This window comes from Erinaceus europaeus, chromosome 13 (genome assembly GCF_950295315.1).
Source record: "Erinaceus europaeus chromosome 13, mEriEur2.1, whole genome shotgun sequence".
In the NCBI taxonomy this organism is placed as follows: Eukaryota; Metazoa; Chordata; class Mammalia; order Eulipotyphla; family Erinaceidae; genus Erinaceus; species Erinaceus europaeus.
In genome coordinates, this window is record NC_080174.1 from 7,052,760 (window position 1) to 7,075,119 (window position 22,360).

At 49.9% G+C, this 22,360-nt stretch overlaps 1 protein-coding gene across 6 annotated transcripts in view; it reads right to left on the bottom strand.

Annotated features, from left to right (window-relative positions):
• The window catches only part of ARID1B (AT-rich interaction domain 1B), a 301,939-nt gene that overhangs the window by 234,148 nt on the left and 45,431 nt on the right, over positions 1 to 22,360 (bottom strand). For all 6 annotated transcript variants that reach the window (XM_060205256.1, XM_060205257.1, XM_060205255.1 and 3 more), the window contains exon 2: positions 5,969 to 6,121. In XM_060205256.1, the coding sequence (XP_060061239.1) occupies positions 5,969 to 6,121 (153 nt within the window). The remainder of the gene's footprint in view (positions 1 to 5,968; positions 6,122 to 22,360) is intronic.

The following is a 22,360-nucleotide window of genomic DNA, read 5'->3' on the forward strand; positions in this document are numbered from 1 at the left end:
AACTCCCCTGCAAGTGGGGAGCCGGGGGCTCGAACCGGGATCCTTACGCCGGTCCTTGTGCTTTGCGCCACCTGCGCTTAACCCGCTGCGCTACCCTCCCCGCCCCCGACTCCCAAAGAAAGATTCCTCACACGAGACACGGAAGGAAATAGAGAGAAGCCAGAGCACTGTCCAGCAGAGCATTGCAATGCCGGGCATGTAAGTGCAGTGCCCCACCAGCGAGCCATCTCCTCAGCCTCATCTACAGCCTTTAGACTATTTGTATCATTGCTGCGGCTGCAGCCCTGCTTCACTGATCACGAAGCTTCCCCCATGCAAGGGGAGAGCAAGGGGTGGTCAACCTTGGTCCTTGTGCATTATGATATGTGCACTCAACCAGATGTACCCCCACCTGGCCCCCCCAGGAAAAAAGACGTTAAGAGACTTCACTGACCATCCCTCCCCCCTTCCCCACCTGCAGCGGGGACCCACCTGGACACCACCTGCACAGGGGACCCAGCAGGCACACACCTGTTTGCCCAGACCATGGTCAGGGTCACTCCCTCCTCCTTCCTCTCCCTTGCCAGCCTGTCGTGGGGTGTGTGTGTGGGGGGGGGTGCACCCAGCCTGAGGAGCCCCAAGAGCAGCCTTGGAGGAGGAGACGCTCGGGGCACAGCAGCTGGGGCTTGGGGAGGCCTCCTCTTGGTGGCAACACAGGGTGAAGCCTCTGGGCCCAGACTCAACACCTTCCAGCTGTGTCTGCACCTGGATGTGCTCAGGTTCCTGCAGGAACCCGCCAGAACTTCGTTTTGTTGTTGTTTGTTTGTTTTATTAAGTTACTTAACAGTGACTTACAACATTCTAAAATAACGGGTATAATTCCACACTGTTCTCACCACCAGAGTTCTGTGTCCCCATCCCGCTCCAGCAGAAACTGCAATAGCTCTCCCCACGTCACACATATGGGTTGTCTGTCTGTCTGTCTGTCTATCTATCTATTTTTTTTTTTTTTGCCCATTTTTATGAACTTCTACTGCACATCCTCAACTTCCTTCCTAAGTCACACCTACACCTACCTACTACCACTTCTCCCTTTTCAACTCTTTTCTCTCAGATAAGAGAAACAGCGCCTGGTTTCCTCTGGTGTCTTCTCTTCCCTCTCACTGATGGTATAAAAACAAGATTCCCGGGAGTCGGGCTGTAGCGCAGCGGGTTAAGCGCAGGTGGCGCAAAGCACAAAGACTGGCATAAGGATCCCGGTTCGAACCCCGGCTCCCCACCTGCAGTGGAGTCGCTTCACAGGCGGTGAAGCAGGTCTGCAGGTGTCTCTCTTTCTCTCCTCCTCTCTGTCTTTCCCTCCCTCTCTCCGTTTCTCTCTGTCCTATCCAACAACAACAACAATAATAACTACAACAATAAAACAACAAGGGCAACAAAAGAGAAAAAATAAATAAAATAAATATTAAAAAAATCGACATAAAAACAAGATTCCCAGTGACATGTTATTCCAAGACCTGGTGGAACCGGGGCTCAGAGCCCACTGGTCATCTTCCCCTAACATCTCCCCCCTCTGGGAGTATGGACCGAAGATCTTCTTGGGGTGCAGGAGGTGGGGAGTTCTGGCTTCTGTCATTGCTTGTCCACTGGACATGGACATTGGCAGGTGGATCCATCCTCTAAGCCTGTTTCTAACTTTCCCCTAATGGAACTTCCTCAAGCACCACCTCTCTGTGCCCTCAGGTGTGCCCCTCCCAAGGGTCACCCCTCCGAGTCCTCAGCCTGGGCCCTGCCAGGCATGTGAGTGGCAGGCGGGCTCCGCACACTCACTCAGAACTAGACACGGCAGCACAGAAATAAACGCACGAGGACAAACAGAAAGCGGAACAAAACCTGGGCTCCCACCCAGGAATATTTAGCACCTTAGCAGCTCACGACCAAGCACACTCTGCCGCTGGTCCCTGCCAGCCTTCAGGCAGAGGACGGCAGCAAGAGAAAGCAGGAGAAACACACCAGGGGTCAGGAAAAGGGGGCAGCAGGGGCTGGGGGGAATGGCAGAGAGAAGCCAGACATCCCAGAGCTCCCAGGGGAGGCTCCCACAAGCCAGCCCTGCCCGCTGCCCCCCAGAGTTGCTCACGAGCTTGATCTGGCCTGTGGTGCTAACGATCAAGTGATCTGAAAGTAACGGAGATGCAACCACAGCCCGACCACCTGCAAACCCCACGTGAGGGGAAGTCCCCAGAAGGCTGAGGACGGGGAGAGGGCCCCCTGAAGACGGGACTCCTCCACAGACAAGGCACGACAGAAAACCACAGGGGAGGAGGGGGAGGACAGGCGGCTTGAACCTGGGTCTGTGCCTGATGGACTGTGCACTCTACCGGACATGTCACCTCTTGGCCCGCCCTGGTGATTCTATTTTTTAAAAATTATTTTGTATGATTTATTTATTGGATAGAGCCAGAGAGAAATTGAGAGGGAAGGGGGTAGAGAGGGAGAGAGACAGAGAGACACCCACAGACGCCACTTCATTGCTCATGAAGCTCCCCCCCTCCCCCCCGGCAGGTGGCTTAAAACCAGATCCTTGTGTATGGTAATGTGTCTGCTCAACCAGGTGCACCACGCATCACGGCCCATTCCCCCCCCCCCCCATATATATTCTGTAAGGTTTTATTTTAATGAGAAATTCACAGAGAGAATGGTCTGGGAGGTGGAGCAGTGGGTAAAGCACTGGACTCTCAAGCATGAGGTCCTGAGTTCAAGTCCTGACAGCACATATACTGGAGTGATGTCTGGTTCTTTCTCTCTTTCTCTCTAATCTTATCTTTCTCATTAATATTAAATAAATAAGATTTTAAAAAAAGAAAAGGAGGCTTGGCTATGGAATAGCAGCAACTGCATTTTATTCTCATCAATCAACTAGGAAAAGCAACGAAAATCACCTGAAATCTCAACAAAATACAACTAGACTAGAATCTCTTCAAAAATTCACCAAGTCTCAGGTGAGTAGAGACACGTGTGGCTCATGGACAGAAAGGGGCTGAGGGAGAAATTCCTGGGACTAAAAGGCTGGATTCAGGACGGCTGGTGCCAGGCTGGAAATTTGGCAACCGAGGTTCACCACCTCAAAGTCCGAGTTAAAGAAACGACTGTTTAAATAAAGAAAAAAGGGGGTCAGGCGGTAGCGCAGTGGGCTAAGCGCATGTGGCGCGAAGCGCAAGGACCAGGCATAAGGATCCCAGTTCGAGTCCCCGGCTCCCCATCTGCAGGGGAGTCGCTTCACAGTCGGTGAAGCAGGTCTGCAGGTATCTATCTGTCTTTCTCTACCCCTCTCTCCATTTCTCTGTCTTGTCCAACAACAACATCATCAAAGACAACAACAATAGTAACCACAACAACGATAAAACAACAAGGGCAGCAAAAGGGAAGAAAAAATAGCCTCCAGGAGCAGTGGATTCGTGGTGCAGGCACTGAACCCCAGTGATAACCCTGGAGCCCAAAAAAATAAAAAATAAAAAATAAAAGAAAGAAAGAAGAGAAAGAAAGAAAATCACCTAAGCCACAGGTAAGGACAGACACATGGGGCTTGTAGACAGAAAGGAGGTGAGCGAGAGATTCCTGGGACTAGAGACTGGTGCTCAGAGGTGGCAGATTGGTGACTGAGAAACACCACTTCTGGGTCTGTGTTCTAGCAACAAAAAGACTGTTAAGATAAAAATCATCTAAAACACACCCATTTACAACTGTGACTTCTGAGTCTCCTATTATTATGGCCCCAAAGAGGCTGACACAGACAAGAAAATAGCCTTGGTCTGGCAAGCTAGCTCACCCGGATAGTGCATCCGCTTTACTGCGCATGTGACCGAGGTTGGAGCTGACTCCTACGCCACCCGAGGGAGTGTGGGTGCTGTGGTGACTTCCCTTTCCCACTCCACCCGTCTCTTATCTCTTTGTCTCTGTTTCTCCAGAGCTGAAGATTCTGGCTCAGAGACAACAAAAGAAGTCTTCATCATGATACTTCCTGCCTTGAGAATTTGTTGTAGTAAATCAATGAAGTCGTAGCAGCATCAATCAAACCAGATTTTACCTGTGGCACGCTATAAATATTTAAATGCGACGGATATGAAGTAGCTCGCTTCTACCACATGGTAGAAGTCACTGGTGAATTCTGTAGAGGCAGGAAATTCTGTGCCTGGCATCTTGAAGGAAATGACAGGCATTCAGAATCCTTAATCAAATTGGTTTTGCACACAGAGGTTCGTTACAGCACGCAAAAGGAAAATGAGTAATGTAATCTCTCTATCGAGTCCTTGTTCAATTTTGATGACATGACAAAACAGTCAGGGTTTACAGAGCAGTCCAGTGAGGCTCGGAGCCCTTGGAGAAGGCTCTGGCTTTATATATCAAGCAGCCAGAGAGCGGGCTCTCTCTTGAAAAGACCTAATATTGAGAGGTTTTGCCACTTTTCCCACACCTCAAAAGAAAGACTAGACCAAATCACTCTGGAATAATGCACTTTCCCTAGCACAATAAATCCCTTTATATAAAACCAAAGACCCTTGAAGATGAGTGTAAAACCACTGGTTTCCATCGTCTCTTCACTCCTAAGCATTATTTAACATGTTCTATTTAAAGCCGTTGACTCTGGGTAAGCAGAGGGTGAGCTCCCAGGGTAGAGGGCACACCTTCCCTGCCTAAGTCCTATTCTACTGGTGGCGGGAGGTCTGGGGAAGCTGCGGCTCTGGCGCTGTGATGTCTCGCCTCCCTCTCTGTATCTTTCTCTCCAAATAAAGAAGCCAGCCCAGGAATCGCACCTGCTAGAGGCCCTAGCTCCGAATCCCATGAATAAATGAAGTAAACAAAGTCACAGATGATGGATGTGATTCCACGGCAGCTCACCGCCATTCAGTTCTGCTCGTGTCCAAGTTTGTGTCTTAGCACCGGCATCTTCAAAGCTGTCAAGTTGTGTGTATTTCTCTAGGGCATTTCTTCTCCCTTCACCTCCCAGCCCAGCCCTCATGAAAACACAAGGAAAAGGCAGAACAGGAAGCTTCATCTTGCTGTCCATGACTAGAAGTGCCAGGCACGTCTCATCAGGGTCCAGCAGAAGAAGCCCCAGCTCACCAGGCCGCCTCACATCAGTCAGCCAGTCTCGACGCATAAGGTGGAATTGGATCCTTTTCTGCACAGTGCAAACGTTCTAGCTTTCTACTGATTGTGGGAGTTGAAATCTACAGCCCGACAGTCTAAGAGAGGAGACTGAACGAGGCAAATCTGAACTCCAAGGGCTTTGTATACTTAGTGCACAGCATTGCCCTGGGCAGTGGACTGCGGTGGGAGTGACTGCTTACAAGCGTGTGGGGGAAGCTATCTGCAGGGGCCGGGTGTTTGACACTCTAGAGCTTCCAGGGAAAATACAAAGCACCAAGGACTGAGGATCAGAGGGGGAGCTAGCATAGTGGTCCTACAAAAAAAAAAATGTCGTTCATGCCTGAGGCTCTAAAGTCCCAGGTTCAGTCTCCAGTACTACCATCAGCCAGAGCTGAGCAGTGATGATATTTCTCTCTGTGTGTATCTTTCTGTAGCTCTTTCACTAAAATAAAATTACATGTTTTATTAAAGTTCAGGATACAAAAGAAGTAAGTTTGACATTCCTGCACCAACTAGTAAGACTAAGCGATTTATAAAATCTGTGTTCTGAGTGAGTCTTAGCTATGAGGGTTGCAAGCTTTCTTGGAAGACACAGAAGAAAAACCACAACAAAGAGCTTTCGGTGACTGACGTGCTCCGTCCTTGCTTGGCCCCCACTCACCGGGGAAGATGGAAGCTGCTCCCTGTGCCCCGTGCCCCACTCCTCTATCCCAGACGCCCTCCAACGGCATCCAATGGGTGAGAGGTTTGCAACCCACCCACCCCCAACAGCATAACCACCCCCCAAGGTTAGGGCCTGACCTGCAAAACAGAACAGAAGGCCCAGGAGACAGGGCGGGCTCACCTGCTGCGGCTGGTACCTCTGCTGGGGCTGAGGCTGGGACGGGAGGTACTGGGCCTGCGGGGGTAGGTGGGGCTGCGGCTGCTGATTGTAGTAGGGCTGCTGGCTCTGCGGGCAGTACCCGCTCACACCTTGCTGTCCGTACTGAGGCGGCATCTGTCAGGGAGGCAAGCAAAGAGGTGACAAAAGTCAAAATGGGGACGGAAGGTCACCTTCCCATCCGCCCTTCCCCCCTACCCCTAGCGGAGGCCAGGATCCAGCCAGGGATGCTGGGAATTAGTGTGTCTGTCACACCCTCCCTGGGATAGCCAGCACCCACGCTCCTGTCTGCCTGCTACCACCAAGGAGAGCAAGAGATCATGCAACTGTGTCTGTGAGCATGATTTTATTTATTTTTTTAAATTTTATTTATTTATTTTCCCTTTTGTTGCCCTTGTTGTCTTTTTATTGCTGTTGTAGTTGTTGTTATTGATGTTGTCGTTGTTAGATAGGACAGAGAGAAATGGAGAGAGGAGGGGAAGACAGAGAGGAGGAGAGAAAGACAGACACCTGCAGACCTGCTTCACCGCCTGTGAAGCGACTCCCCTGCAGGTGGGGAGCCGGGGTTCGAACCGGGATCCTTATGCCGGTCCTTGTGCTTTGCGCCACCTGCGCTTAACCCGCTGCGCTACAGCCTGACTCCCCACAACCTGTTTTATAATAACCCTAAGAAGAAAGAGGAGAAGAATGAATAAATGACTGAATGAATCAATCAATGAATTATAGTTCTCAGGAACTGACAGCTTTGTAACAATCCTGGAAAAAAGCTCCAAATACAAATGTTTAAAAAAGAACTTCTGCGCAGGTCATGAGGCATAGCTTGGGGTAGAGAATCTGACTGCAAAGACAGCCTCTGCTCAGATATCCAAAGGATTTGGAAGCACTGATTCAAAAGGAGACAGGCTTAGACGCAATATGCACTCCTAGGGGCAGTGCCACTCACTGTTCACGACAGTGGAAGTGTGGGATCAGCCTTAATGTCCAGTGGCAGGGTAACTGGTTAAAGAAGTCAGGATACACATTCAATGTGGCACCACGCTGCAGTTAGCTCTGGGGGTTGGCAGGGAGATGGCTCACACGCTGCACTTTGTACAGTTAGCTCTGGGGGCTGGCAGGGAGATGGCTCACACCGGAGAGAATACAATTTGCTGTGTGCTAGGACATAGGTTTGAATCCCTAACACCATATGAGAGAACCAGCTTGAGATTACATGAACAGTGGACAAGTGCTACGGTGTCTCTCCTTGTCTCTCTCTCTTTCCACCTGGGACTGAAGGGGAGGAGGCTGTCAGAAGCAGTAGAATCATGTAAACAAGAAGCTGTGGTGAAGAAAGAAGAAAAGAAGCATGAAATAAGGACAGAGAGAGAAGGAGGGAAGGGAAGAAATTAGAAAGAAAAGAAGGAAGGAAGACAAAAGAAGGAAGAAAAAATAAAGGGAGGAGGGGAGAAGGAAGGACGGGAGGGAGGGACACAGAGAGAAGGAAAGATGACATGGTGTCCTTGGGGCAAAATGGATTGAACTGAAGGTGATTGTGCTGATCACACTAAGTGAAGTACATAGAGGGTTGAAGCTGGATGGCTTCACTCATGGGGGATATGGAGGACCAAAGCAACAGATTTGCGTACACAAAACAGTAACCAAACCAAAGTGTGTCCTAAAACTTGGAAGACTCTGGTGGGCATCAGAGCATGGGGAAATCAGGAACACTGGTGGTGAGCGTGTACATGCACACACAGACTCACTCACACTCACACACACACTCACTCTCACACACACACTCACTCTCACACACACACACTCACCCACACTCACACACTCACTCACTCACACACACACACACTCACACACTCACACACACACTCACACACACACTCACACACACACTCACACACACACTCACTCACTCACACACTCACTCACACTCACACACACACTCACACTCACTCACTCACACACACACTCACTCACGCACACACTCTCACAACACACTCACTCACACTCACACACTCACTCACACACACACACACTCACACACACTCACACACACACTCAACACACACACTCACACACTCACTCACTCACACTCACACACACACTCACTCACACACACACACTCACTCTCACACACACACTCACTCACACTCACACACTCACACTCACTCACACACACTCAACACACACACTCACACACAAACTCACAAACACTCACACTCACACACACACACTCACACTCACTCACACACTCACTCACACTCACACACACACACTCACTCACACACACACTCACACACACACTCAACACACACACTCACACACACAAACTCACAAACACTCACATTCACACACTCACACTCACTCACACACTCACTCACACTCACTCACACACACACTCACTCACACTCACACACACACTCACTCACACACTCACCCACACACACTCACTCACACTCACACACACACACACTCACACACACACTCACACACACACACACACTCACACACACACACTCACTCACACACACACTCACTCACACACACACTCACTCACACACACACTCACTCACACACACACTCACTCACTCACACACTCACGCACACACACACACTCACACACACACACACACACTCACACTCACACACACACACACACACTCACTCACTCACACTCACACACTCACTCACACACACTCAATCACACTCACACACACTCAACACACACACTCACACACACAAACTCACACTCACACTCACACACACACTCTCACGCACACTCACACTCACTCACTCACACACTCACTCACACTCACACACACACTCACTCACACACTCACACACACACTCACTCACACACACACTCACTCACTCACACACTCACCCACACACACTCACTCACACACACACACACACTCACACACACACACTCACACACACACACTCACACACACACTCACTCACACACTCACGCACACACACACTCACTCACACTCACACACACACTCTCACACACTCAGACACACACACTCACACACACATACACACACTCACACACACACACACACACACTCTCACAGACACACACACACACACACACAAACGACAAAAGTGAAACCAACCCCCTGAAATCTAATTCTGCAAAGAAACAGGAAACCACTGATAATAAATTTAACTAAAACAAACAAACAAACAAACAAACAAAGCAGCATTGTGCTAATCTAGACTCACGTGAGATTCAAACTAAAAACGAAGCCCAAGCCTACAAGCTATGTTCCAGCCTGGGCCAGAGGCCTGTGGTCTAGGCACGCAAACAGAAGGTGCTGTTTTTTCCTTTTTTTTTTTTTTCTTCTTAATTTAAAGATTTTATTTATTTATTAATGAGGACGACAGGAGGAGAGAAAGAAAGAACCAGACATCACTCTGGTACATGTGCACTGGGGATTGAACTCAGGACCTCATGCTTGAGAGTCTAGTGCCTTAGTCACTGCACCACCTCCCAGACCACGGGTTTTTCTTTTTTTAAGAAAAAAAAAAATCAAAACATTGGACCTTTTGTAAATCTCTCTCTCTCTCTCTCCCTCTCTCTAATTATTGGATAGAGACAGAGAGAAACCTAGAAGGAAAGGGAGTTAGAGAGGGAAAGACACAAAGACACCTGCAGCACTGCTTCACCTCTTGTAAAACTTCTCCTCTGTAGGTGGGGGCCTGGGACTTGAACCTGCGTGCTAGAGCACGGTATTTTCAAGGTCAGATAGGGGCCACAGCAGTCACGTGAGCAATTCTATTATGACTTTTGGCTAATAGATAACTAACTACATCTCTTCCATGGGCAGGGAGATCCCATGGGAAGGCAGTGTTATCAGGATCAGACCTTTTAAGAGCAACAACAGGTGCCCTTTAAAGAGAGAGACTCGCGTCCAGCACAAGGTTAGTGTCTTCCTAGTTGCTAAGACAGGTCAGTGACAGGTCACCAAGTGGAAAGAGGGGGGCTCAGAGGGTCTCCATTGGACTCTCTCTGACTGCATGAGTCTGGGAATCACCATTCTAAGCCAAGGCCTTCCTTACTCAATGCTACACCATCAATGAGAATTTTTCAATGTTTCTGATAAACAATGTCCTTCTCCTCTCCCCCAGGGCACTGCTCAGCTCTGGCTTAGGGTGGTGCTGAGAACTGAACCTGGGACCTTTGCAACCTCAGGAGTGAAAGACATATTGCAAAAGCACTATGCTGTCTCCGCAACCCTTACTGTCTTTGAAAGCCCAGAAATCCGTTGACTGATTTATTTTCCAGTCAGGAGAGTGGGCAAGAAGAGCAAAAGAAACACAAGGAAGTGGCAAGGAGGTCTGGGGAGGAGAGAGGGGCTGGGTCTCTGCCGTTACCACAATCCGGGTGTCAGGGAACTCGGAGAGCCACGGTGCCACAAACCCCCACCCACGCCCAGAGGTTTCGCCCTGAGATCGAGGTACCAGCTCACACCCTGGATTGATCACCGTGTAACGCCAAGTGGAGGGAAAGAAGGGATGGCAGGAGAGTGGGACAGCAAGGCCTCAGCCTCTGAGACCCTCTGACAGAGGCAGTCAGCATCCTGTAGGCACCAGGCAAACTGCAGCGTCCACTGTCACCTCCCTTTTCTTCTTTTAATACTTTTGTCAACTTTATTTATTTGATAGGATAGAGAGACAATGAGGGGACGGCGAGACAGGGAGAAAGACACCTGCAGTACTTGCTTCAGCACCCATGAAGCTCCCCCCTACAGGTGGGGACTGGGGCTCGAACCTGGGTCCTTGAGCGTGGTAGCCTGTGTGTGAGCACATAACCAGGTGCGTCACTCCTCATCTGCCTTTGGGTCCCAGCTCCACTGTTGTGCAGGTGAGCGTCAGAGACCAGTTGGCCACACGGCCTCGCGTTGCCTTACTGAGTGAGCCCAGCTCGTTGCAGGTCCGTGGAACTCTCTGCTTTCACTGATTTAGGCTTGGTGTCCTACCGTGAACGTCATGTCCCCACCACCAGCCACGCATTTCCATTAAGACAAGACCTCCTCCCCCATACACCACACACAGCCTTCCTTGTGACACCCACGTGGCGGAGCTTGGTGTCTGGTACTCAGCTCTGGGTGTGAGAGGCTCTGCAGTCGCAGTGGAAGTTGCCAGGCTCACACTTTTGCTGGTGTTAGGGTGACGACGAAGCTCAGCCCATGGCAGCCAACGACAGACTTCCCTGGGACCGCACAGGCGGGGCTGGGCTTGGGGGAGGGTGGGAAACTCTTCTGCGCCAAAGGGGAATGCTAGTTAAAAGGGGGCTCCCTGATCTCAGCAAGAACCATCCCCCCAACAATGGGAGTCTATGAGCACGAGATCAGAGTGGATGTACTAGGATCTTTTCATCTCTGTGAAACTTGGGTGCAGGTCAGGAACCCATGGAGTTAGATGGGGGCTTGGCAGCCTGCACTGCTGTCTTCTGCAGAGGAGCTGTTTGCTGTCCTCTTAGGTGCATGGTCTGATACATTCATTCATCATGCATGACCTGCGGCCAATACACACTGGGAGTCTGGGGAAGGCACCCATCACAGGGCACAAGGGGGCTGTCTGCACACGGTATCAACTCCACCCGTTCTGTTGTCCTCACCTGGCACTGGGAAGGAATGAGATCGTAACTCCCAGGCTGGAAATGTGTGGGATAGAGGGGCCGGAAGAGGACCACTCAGCTGCTAGACAAAACATTTCACCATATATAGGTACCTGGGTTTGAACCCCAGCACCACATGGAAGTACCATGGACAGCAACAAAGTAGCCCCATGGATAGTGGGGGGGTTCCTCTCCTTTCTCAGCACCATGGACAGCAACAAAGGAGCCCCATGGAGGGTGGGCAGGGCTGTGGGGTCTCTCCTCTCTCAGCACCATGCACAGCACCCAGGGAGCCCCATGGAGGGTGGGCAGGGCTGTGGGGTCTCTCCTCTCTCAGCACCATGCACAGCACCCAGGGAGCCCCATGGAGGGTGGGGCAGGGCTGTGGGGTCTCTCCCCTCTCAGCACCATGCACAGCACCCAGGGAGCCCCATGGAGGGTGGGCAGGGCTGTGGGGTCTCTCCTCTCTCAGCACCATGCACAGCACCCAGGGAGCCCCATGGAGGGTGGGCAGGGCTGTGGGGTCTCTCCTCTCTCAGCACCAGGCACAGCACCCAGGGAGCCCCATAGAGGGTGGGCAGGGCTATGGGGTCTCTCTTCTCTCAGCACCCTGCACAGCACCCAGGGAGCCCCATGGAGGGTGGGCAGGGCTGTGGGGTCTCTCCTCTCTCAGCACCATGCACAGCACCCAGGGAGCCCCATGGAGGGTGAGCAGGGCTGTGGGGTCTCTCCTCTCTCAGCACCATGGACAGCGCCCAGGGAGTTCCATGGAGGGTGGAGCAGGGCTGTGGGGTCGCTCCTCTCTCAGCACCATGGACAGCACCCAGGGAGCCCCATGGAGGGTGGGCAGGGCTATGGGGTGTCTCCTCTCTCAGCACCAGGCACAGCACCCAGGGAGCCCCATGGAGGGTGGAGCAGGGCTGTGGGGTGTCTCCTCTCTCAGCACCAGGCACAGCACCCAGGGAGCCCATGGAGGGTGGGCAGGGCTGTGGGGTCTCTCCTCTCTCAGCACCCTGCACAGCACCCAGTACTTTAGTGTCTGTCTCTCCCTCTCCCCTCATACAGATGCTCTTTTTACATAAACAGAATTAAAAAAAAAAAAGGAGCCGGAGAGGTCACACATCAGTGTTAAGTAGGTGTAAGGCCTTGGGTTCATTTCTCAAATCCCAATTGAAACCAAATAGGTGAGTAAATCAGCAAATAAATAAGTGAAAGGCGTGAAATCTAAATGCATATCCTACCACATCTGATCTGTGCGAATGTGGTCACTCACATCCATAGTATTTGTCTGCATTGCAGAATGGCGCTAATTCCTCGATCGTTTCGTGTCAACATTATAACTGAAAATGTAATAATCCTGCCAGCGATTCTGCACAGAGACTGTTATTGCTTCCTCAGTTACAGTTGCAGTGCGAGCTCTAAACCATTACTGCAAAGACAACATTTAAATATAACACCTCAGGTGCCTGGAACTCAAGTCTAACTCTTTAGTGAACAATATCGGTTTTGTTTCAATCAATTTAGACGCAGAGCTTACAAAGATTTATTATTTGCTCTTCCAATATGGTGTACCATGTAAGTACTCTTAGGAAATGCACACAGAGAGGCTGGGGCATAAGATCACAGCAGTCTCCTGCCCAGATCTGTGCCCGGGATGCCCCGAGTATGACTCTACTTGTCACATGTGTCACTGGGGCACTCCGCCACTGCCGGTCAATCTGACCTGGACCCCCAAGATCATCTGCCGAGGACCCGCTGAAAGATCAGAATTACAAAAGTCCAGAGAGACTGAAGACCGGGAGGGAACTTCCACTGCCTCCAGGCTTGACAAACTCTGGGCTACTGAGTACCTTTTGGGTTTCTTTCTTGATACTCCACACCTGGGATGTTGAGGCCACCCCAGAATGCTGAGTGCATGTGGTTTGTTTTTGTTAGTGCTTCTTTGTTTGTTTGTTTGCTCTGTCTTTTGCTGGGACTTCATGCTTGCTTGATTCAACTGCTCCCACAGCCTCTTTTGCAACTGTTGTTCAAGGTGGAGGGAGAGAGCCAGAGAGGCAGAGAGGAGAGACACCACAGGACAGCGCCACTGCTCGTGAAGCTTCCCCTGTGCAGGGGCTCCTGTGTGGTTCAGGGAAAGGGAACCCGGGTCATGTGTGGTAAGGTGTGCACTCTACCAGTTGAGCTATCCCCCAGCCCCAAGATGCACATGCGATTTAGCCAAGGACGACTGGGTGCCAGGGGTGACCCCTATCCCTGGGCACAGCCAACCAAGGCCTATCTCAGGCCACTGCTGATTCTGTTCCTCCATGGGGCAGGTGGTCTGGCTGAGTCTGTTAGCTTACCTCTTAATTATATATTCATGCCTTCACTCTCTGCCCTCATCACCAGCGTTTAAGATCCCAACAGGGAGTGCTGGTCAGTAAATGCTGAATGGATGGATGGGTTACTAAATTGGGTCATCTGTGCAAAGATGCATTTACCTGTTTGGGGGGAGGGAGAAAGAGAGAGAGGAGAGAGAGGGAGAGCGAGAGAGGAAGAGGGTAGAAGGCACAGCTCTGGTCTGGCAAATGCAGCGCCTGTCTTCGAACCTGGGCTCTGATGGATGCAAGCCCTGCACTCTACCATCTGCAACACCTTCCTGGGCACTAAATCAAGTAGAAAGAGTATGCACTGGGGGCCAGGCAGTAGCGCAGCAGGTTGAGTGCATGTGGTGCAAAGCGCAAGGACTGGCGTAAGGATCCTGGTTTGAGGCCCCGGCTCTCCATCTGCAGGGGGGTGGGAGGGGGGAGTCACTTCACAGGTGGTGAAGCAGGTCTGCAGGTGTCTGTCTTTCTCTCTCCTTCTCTGTCTTCCCCTCCTCTCTCCATTTCTCTCTGTCCTGTCCAACAACAACGGCAGCAATAACAATAACAACAACAATAAACAACAGGGGCAACAAAAGGGAAAAAATAGCCTCCAGGAGCAGTGGATTCGTGGTGCAGGCTCTGAGCCCCAGGGATAACTCTGGAAAGAAACAAACAAAAAAAAGTGTATGCACTTATTTACCATCACCAGGGCTTCACTGCTCCGGGCCAAACTTTTCAGACAGAGAAACAGAGAGAGGGAAAGCACCACAGCACTCAAGCTTCCCCCAGAGTGGTGGGGGTTGGGCTTGAACCTGGGCCGTGTGCATGGAAAGCTGATACGCTCTCCAGCTGGGCTGTATCGACCACCTTACTAAGCACAACGTGAAGGGACACACCACACAACTGAAGCCACTTGTGCCAGCCAAGCCGCACCTGGCCCACTTCCTCAGACAGGTGGGAGCTGAGGTCTTCATGCCAATGGCAGGTGTGGCTCTGGGCTCGGCCCTGCTACACTAAGTCAGCACAGCTGGAGCAGGAAGAACGGCATGAAGTCCGTGTAAGGAGAGAGCTGTCCAAGTGCCTGAGCTTGGGGGCTGTTTTGTTTGCTTGTTCCAAACAAGGACACTGGGCCTAGGATTGGCGACAGAGACTTCGTAGTGGTCTGCTCCACCTCCTGCAGACTGGCCAGTCTCTGCCAGGCTGAGTCTAGGCCAACGTTTCCCTGTGGCTCCTGTGAGGGCACTACTCCTGCAAGGGAACTCGCGGAAATAAGCTCGCGGTTATGAAAAGGCAGGACAGCATGCTATAAAAACAAAACATAACACATGAGAGAGTAAACGGCCTCTGGGACTCTGGCAAATCCAGAAACATGGAGGCCAGGTGGTGGCTCGTGGAGTAGAGCGCACAGGGGACCGTGCAAGGGGGACACTGGCTCAAGCCCCAGGACCCCAGGTGCTGGGGGTGGAGGTGGGGGAGGAGTCATGAGTGGGAGGACATTGCTGCAGGTGCCTCTCCTCTCCTCTCAAAGAAAGAAAAAAGAGACGGGAAAGAAAACGGCTGCTAGGGAAGGTGGAGTTGTGCAAGTACCAAGTCTCAGTGGGAGAAAAAAAGAAAAAGAAAAAGAAAGTAAGAAGGCAAGAGGGAAGTTAAGACACCACCGAGACCAGGCAGCGGCCCACCTGGTTGAGAGCACCTTACCACGCACAAGGACCTGGGTTCAAGCCCGTGACCCCCACCTGCACGGGGGAAGCTTTATAAGCAGTAAAGCAGTGCTGCAGGTGTTTTCTATGTTCTCTCTGCTCCTCTCTTTCTGTCTCTATCTGATAAAATAAAAGCTGAAAGGTTTTCAGAAAAGGACACCTGTTTGACCCTTAGCGGAACCTTGTCTGTCTAGCTCATCTTGTACCCAGAATGCCTGCCCTGTGAGGGCAGCTTAGAGAGTGCTGACTGACCCTCCCAGAGTAAGTATGGACGTCTCACAGCATGGATAACTTGGAGGTTCACAGCTTCTGCCCTGAGCTGTGGGGCTCCAACCCGAAGCTCCGTCTCCACAGCAGCTGAGAAAGACACGCGCAGTCAACGATCTGTAAGAGGCTTGATACTATGGCAACTACGAGAAGCTTCGGCTTCTCTCTCAAATCTGTCGCTCCTGTCCCATCTGCCACTAACTACGCCATCAGTCTGTCCCCACCCACCCTCCTTTGTGGAGGGAAATAATTTAGGATCAAAATTAAGGCTTTGCAATGCCCTCATCAACTTAGCATCGCAGACATTTAATAATGTAGAGGCATCTGCTGCCTCTGAATTCTAAAATGCCAGTCTTAGGAGGTGATGGAGTGAGGACTTTTCCCATAGTTTAAACTTTGTAGAAAACCATTTTGATTGTAGTAGAATGCACATTACATGAACCAGATGATTTTTTAACCTTTTTTTAATGTGTAGTTTATTGGCATTAAGAAAATTCATATAGATGCATAACTATAACCACCCTAAGAACCCTACCATCCCATGCTAACAGTCTCTCCTCACAAAAATAACCCTCAATTTCCTCCTACTAGAAATTTTACTTTTGGGAAGTTAGCTCAATAAAAATGAGATGACTGCACAAAGAGGCGTGTAGCCAGATCCACGCACCTCATTTAAAAGTAGGAAAACAACCTGAATGATTTAACCAGCAACAAGTGGCTGGCTTAAAAAGGAGAAGAGCCCTGCTCCACTAGGTAAAGACAGAGACAGGCTAGGGGGAGGGATCGACTTGCCAATGTCCATGTCCAGCGGAGAAGCAATTACAGAGGCCAGAACTCCCACCTTCTGCACCGCAAAACAAATTTTGGTCCATACCGCAGAGGGGTAAATGATAGGGGAGAAGATCAGAGCACTCTAAACCCCAGTTTCACCAGGACCCAGAGCGTCTGTCACCACGAATCTTGTTTTTATAGCATCACTGACGGGCGCTGTTTCTCTGATCTGAGAGAGGAGAGGGAAAAGGGAGGGACTCTTGGAAGTACTAATAGGTGTAGGTGTGACTCAGAAATGGAGTGAAGGCAGGAACGTAGATAAAAATGGCGTGTGGGATATACATAGAGAGAGCTGGTTAAAAAGACAGCCCACGGGGGTCGGGCGGTGGCGCAGTGGGTTAAGCGCAGGTGGCACAAAGTGCAAGGACCGGCATAAGGACCCCGGTTCGAGCCCCCGGCTCCCCACCTGCAGGGGAGTCGCTTCACAGGCGGTGAAGCAGGTCTGCAGGTGTCTATCTTTCTCTCCCCCTCTCTGTCTTCCCCTCCTCTCTCCATTTCTCTCTGTCCTATCTAACAACGAATTGCGTCAACAAGGGCAATAATAATAACCACAATGAAGCTACAACAAGGGCAACAAAAGGGGGGAAAAATGGCCTCCAGGAGCGGTGGATTCATGGTGCAGGCACCGAGCCCAGCAATAACCCTGGAGGAGGAAAAAAAAAAAAAAAAGACAGCCCACATCTATGAGCTCGGGAGAACTACTGCAGTTTCCAGTGGAGAGGGTGGGAACAGGATGGAATTATACCCCTGTTATCTTTTCTTGTATTTATTTATTTATTTTCCCTTTGGTTGCCCTTGTTGTTTTGTGTTGTAGTTATTGTTGTTGTTATTGATGTCGTTGTTGTTGGATAGGACAGAGAGAAATGGAGAGAGATGGGGAAGATGGGGAGAGAAAGATAGACACCTGCAGATCTGCTTCACCACTTGTGAAGCGACCTCCCTGCAGGTGGGGAGCCAGTGGCTCGAACTGGGATCCTTATGCCAGTCCTTGCGCCCCACGCCATGTGCACTTAACCCACTGTGCTACTTGCCTGATTCCCACCCCTGTTATCTTATAATTTTTACACCAGTATTAAATCACTAATAAAGATGTTATTAAAAATTCAAAGGAGGTGATTCCATAGACTGTCACAGAATCATTAAAAGCCATGAATCTCACTGTAGATGGTACGTATTTAAGAGTAAGAGTTCTGTCTGACTGGAGTGGACGGGGTAAAAGAACACACACACACACACACACACACACTCTTTCCTGAAAATAAAAAGCCCTGTGTGAGTGAGCATTGAACAAAGAACAGCCTAGAAGAACATGCACTCAAATGTTATCTATCATTTCTTAAACCAACTCTTGTGTTTTTCGTGCATCTGGAACAAAATGAATTATTTATGGCTTTCTATCTAAGAGTTATCAGAAGGCAGATTATGACAATTTACCTCTAACAGCAGAAAGCTCCTTAATATCTGTTTGTTTTTCATCATAGGTTTTATAGTCCCTCCAGGTAAATTTTATAAAATGGGGGTGGGGATGGGGGGGCTAAGGGGGGCGGGAGAGGCACGAGAAAGAGAAGAAAATAAATAAAAATCCTCCTTTCTTAAATAAAAATAAAATAAAAATAAAAATCCTCCAGTTACAATGCCTACGTTTCAGTCATTACGGTGGCAAATTTTGCTGGCTTCTGATTCCACAGAAAAACCAAACGCTAATTTTTCACGCATAACAGAAAGGCTGAGAATTCCCCACAGCAAGGAATTCAGCGGCTGAGCCAATGTGTGGTTGACTCAACTGCACGAGGAGACCTTATTGTGTCAACATGTCCAGTCAAAAGTAATGCGCTAGGAGGCAATAAGTAAAGTTTACAAGGTCAAGTTCCTCCAACTGCTCGAGTCTCTCCATGCACAGCCCCTTAAGCTATGTTCCCAACTGAGGGTGTTAAACAGTTTAGGTTTCTTTCTTTCACTCTCTAGTTTTAAAAGGAGAAATAAATCTGTTCCTCAGGTTAGTCTGATGGGGGGGGGGGGCAGCAGGGTGTGAATAAAAACCTCAGTAATTTCCTGAGAGCACTCCTTCATGCTTGAAAAAGAAGAGGGATCAGCACATGTATGTCAAGTTCTTAAGGTCCTGTATTCACTGCAGGTGAAAACTGTGTACTTTCAAATTCTGTCCAAATTGCTTTGAGCAGCAGAAAAAAAGGAAAAAGGAAGGAAGGAAGGAAGGAAGGAAGGAAGGAAGGAAGGAAGGAAGGAAGGAAGGAAGGAAGGGGGACAGCGCAGCAGCAGTAGGAGGAGGAGTTGGCATAGAACCCAAGAGTCAAGCAGAATCTCCAGCTCCAGAGTGAACTTGCGGCACCAACTAGGCAGAAAAGCCGGTCACGAGGCTGCATCCATGTTTGTGTCCCCAGGGTGAACAGATAACTTCGGGGTCGCCGGCAGCACGGATGTTCTACAGGCTGGAAAACAGGCACTAGACCTGGGTTGATGCAGCCTTTTCCTGTAGCTCAAGGCCCCCAAAGCGCTGTGTTGCAGCTTTAGAAATCTTCCTTTCTGATCTGCAGGAGCACGTGGAACTGCGCCTAGGTCTCCTTCATGACACGTGTTCTCCACAACAGCCTTGAGAAGGGAGATGGGGTTTGAGGTCATAGACGTGAGGAGAGTGACCATTAAGAGCTGAGTGCAGAAAAATCTGTCTTTGGATTTCTTGATCATCAGTTGCCTACAAAATTCTGTTGCTGAGTTTATGTCCAGCTCCTCTGTATTTAGTTCCTGCCAGTACCAGGCCGGATCAGTATTGGGCAGAGTCTCTTCTCCATGACTTGGGGGAACGAAATGGAAGTGGCCTGCCATGACCTCAATTTCCAGCAGCCCGAGATGCAACCGGAACAGCTTTGATTTCTGTTTTCACGGTCGCTCCCGTCCCACTATTGACGCACCTCATTTATCCCTTTTTGAATTTATAGTTCTAATCCAGGCCACCTCATGAGGGTGACAAGTTCTGGGGCATGGTGATCCATTTCTGTAAAGTGGTATAACCTTTGTTTTTGGAGAAATGAACTCAGATTCAATTGAGCTTCACAGAGCTCTCTATCATGCTCAGATCTAGAATTTGACGAGAGAGAGAGAGAATGAAAGACAGAGAGAGAGAGAGAGAGAGAGACAGAGAGAGGGAGAGACGGAGAGGGAGAGAGGGAGGGAGAGGGAGGGAATATGTATGTGTGGTGTCAGGCCTGGCTAAAGCTTTTTTTTTTTTTTTTTCCTGGCTAAGGCTTTTATGTGCTGTGTTCATCTGCATGTTAGCTGTCAGGCAAAGGCAAAAACTAGTAGGGCGATGGGCCCCCCGGAATATGCCTAAAACAGACCTACTAGCTTTTTCCAAAATGGAGACCCCAAATCTTCACCCGCAATATTCCAGCCTTTTGGTTCATGATTAGTCAACAATTTGTTCTGCTTTATATCTTCAACTCTTTTTCAGCCACCAAGTTCCAGATGTTACCATGATGCCAACCCGACTTCCCTGAGCAGATGACCCCACCAATGTGTCCTGGAGCCCTGCCTCCTCTGATCCCTGCCCCACTAGGGAAAGAGAGAGACAGGCTGGGAGTATGGATTGACCTGTCAATGCCCATGTTCAGCGAGGAAGCAATTACAGAAGCCAGACCTTCCACCTTCTGCACCCCACAGTGATCCATACTCCCAGAGGGATAAAGAATAGGAAAGCTATCAAGGGAGGGGGTGGGATATGGAGCTCTGGGGGTGTGAATTGTGTGGAAATGTACCCCTCTTATCTTGTCAATATTTCCATTTTATAAAAAAAAAAAAAAAAAATTAGTGGTCCGGGAGGTGGCGCAGTGGCTAAGGCACTAGACTCTAAGCATGAGGTCCTGAGTTCTATCCCCGGCAGCACATATACCAGAGTGATGTCTGGTTCCCCCCCTCCTGTCTTTCTCACTAATAAATAAAATCTTTCTTTAAAAAAATTGTTTAAAAAAAGACATCCTGTCTCACTTGCTCTGCACCCTCCTCTCCCCTTACTCTACTCCTTGATTTCTTTCTTTGGCTGGTCCGAGCTGACTTCACTATTTGAGTCTCGAGTCTGATGGAGCAGCTAAATGTCTTTCCTGCTTCCTGACGCAGAGGGAAGTTACACCCTATCAGTGCCTTCAGGAACACCCCTCCAGCAGGCATCTGGCAATCTCCTCTTCCTTGCTAATGACAGGTGTGCTCACTCTGCCTTTCCAGTTCTGGGTCAGTCAGCTCGGAGAGTTGGGTTAAGAATGCACACGGCACAAGCTTCTTGCCGCACACGGCACAAGCTTCTTGCCGCCAGCCGAGTGAACCCAAGTCTCACCGTACACTAAATTAAGGCACAATAGTGTGACTGGAATTTTATGCTCAAGTGCCCCGATTATATTCTTTAAACCGCCTTCTTCCCGAGGATTCATCCACAGCATTCTGGATCACGGATCCCTGCTTTTTGATAAGGGAGAAGTGTAACAGATGAACACTTGCACTTTCAGGGTGTGTGTGAACACAGGAAAATCCACTTCCTTTTATTTATTCAGTATTTATTTACTGGATAGAGACATAGTGAAATTGAGAGGGGAGGGGAGACAGAGAGGGAGAGAGAGAGGCAGAGAGACACCTGCAGCCCTGCTTCACCACTCGTGAAGCTTCCCTTCATGAAGCAGGTGGGGTCTGGAGGCCTGAACCTGAGTCCCTGTGCACTGTACCCAGGGCAGCCCCACCCAGCCCCATGATGATCGCCTTCTTCCTGCAGCATTTGCTGGAGAAGAGAATGGATTTCCACCAGGCATAAATTTGACAGAGGGAAGCAAGGCCAAGAGAGAAACACAGCAGGTGAAACAAAGAGAGAAACAAAGCAGGTGGCCTCGGGCACCGTCACTGGGGAGAGAAACTCGCCTGTGAACAAGGTGTACTGCTTCTAAAGGGGCACCAGTGGGACGGCGCTGCTGACGGTGAGGGGAGCCGCGCTCCGTTCTAACTTGGAGGCTCTGTCATCTCGCTTGACTGGCATTTGGACTGGAAACTAAATCAAAACTTGGGGGTCTTCATACTCAGTAGGCTCTTTTCCTTTTCCTTTCCTTTCCCTTTCCTTTTTCCCTTTCCTTTCCTTCCCTGCACCCAGCACTGCTCAGCTCTGGGTTATGGTGATGCTGGAGGTTGAACTTGGGACCTTGAAGCCTGAGGAATGACAGTCTTTTGAACCAACTATTGTTGGATAGGGACAGAGAGAAATTGAGATGGGAGATGGGAGAGACACCTGCAGACCTGCTTCACCGCCTGTGAAGCGACTGCCCTGAAGGTGGGGAGCCGGGGGCTCGAACCCGAGTCCTTGAGCACATAAACTGAACATCCATGATGAACTCGTGACAAGCCGGGTAACAGCTTTGAGGGGTTCCACTGCAGCCGGCAACAGCGTTCTGGATAAAAGCTCAAAGCCCTCGAAAGAGAAACACATCTCAAAGCAAAGCTTTGAGGAAAAGTGGAAAATCATCATTTCCCTTAAGATGGGCTGTGATTTACCCCCCACTTTTCATCAGATGGGACCACCTGTTGCGAATCCTTCCAGAAGATTGCT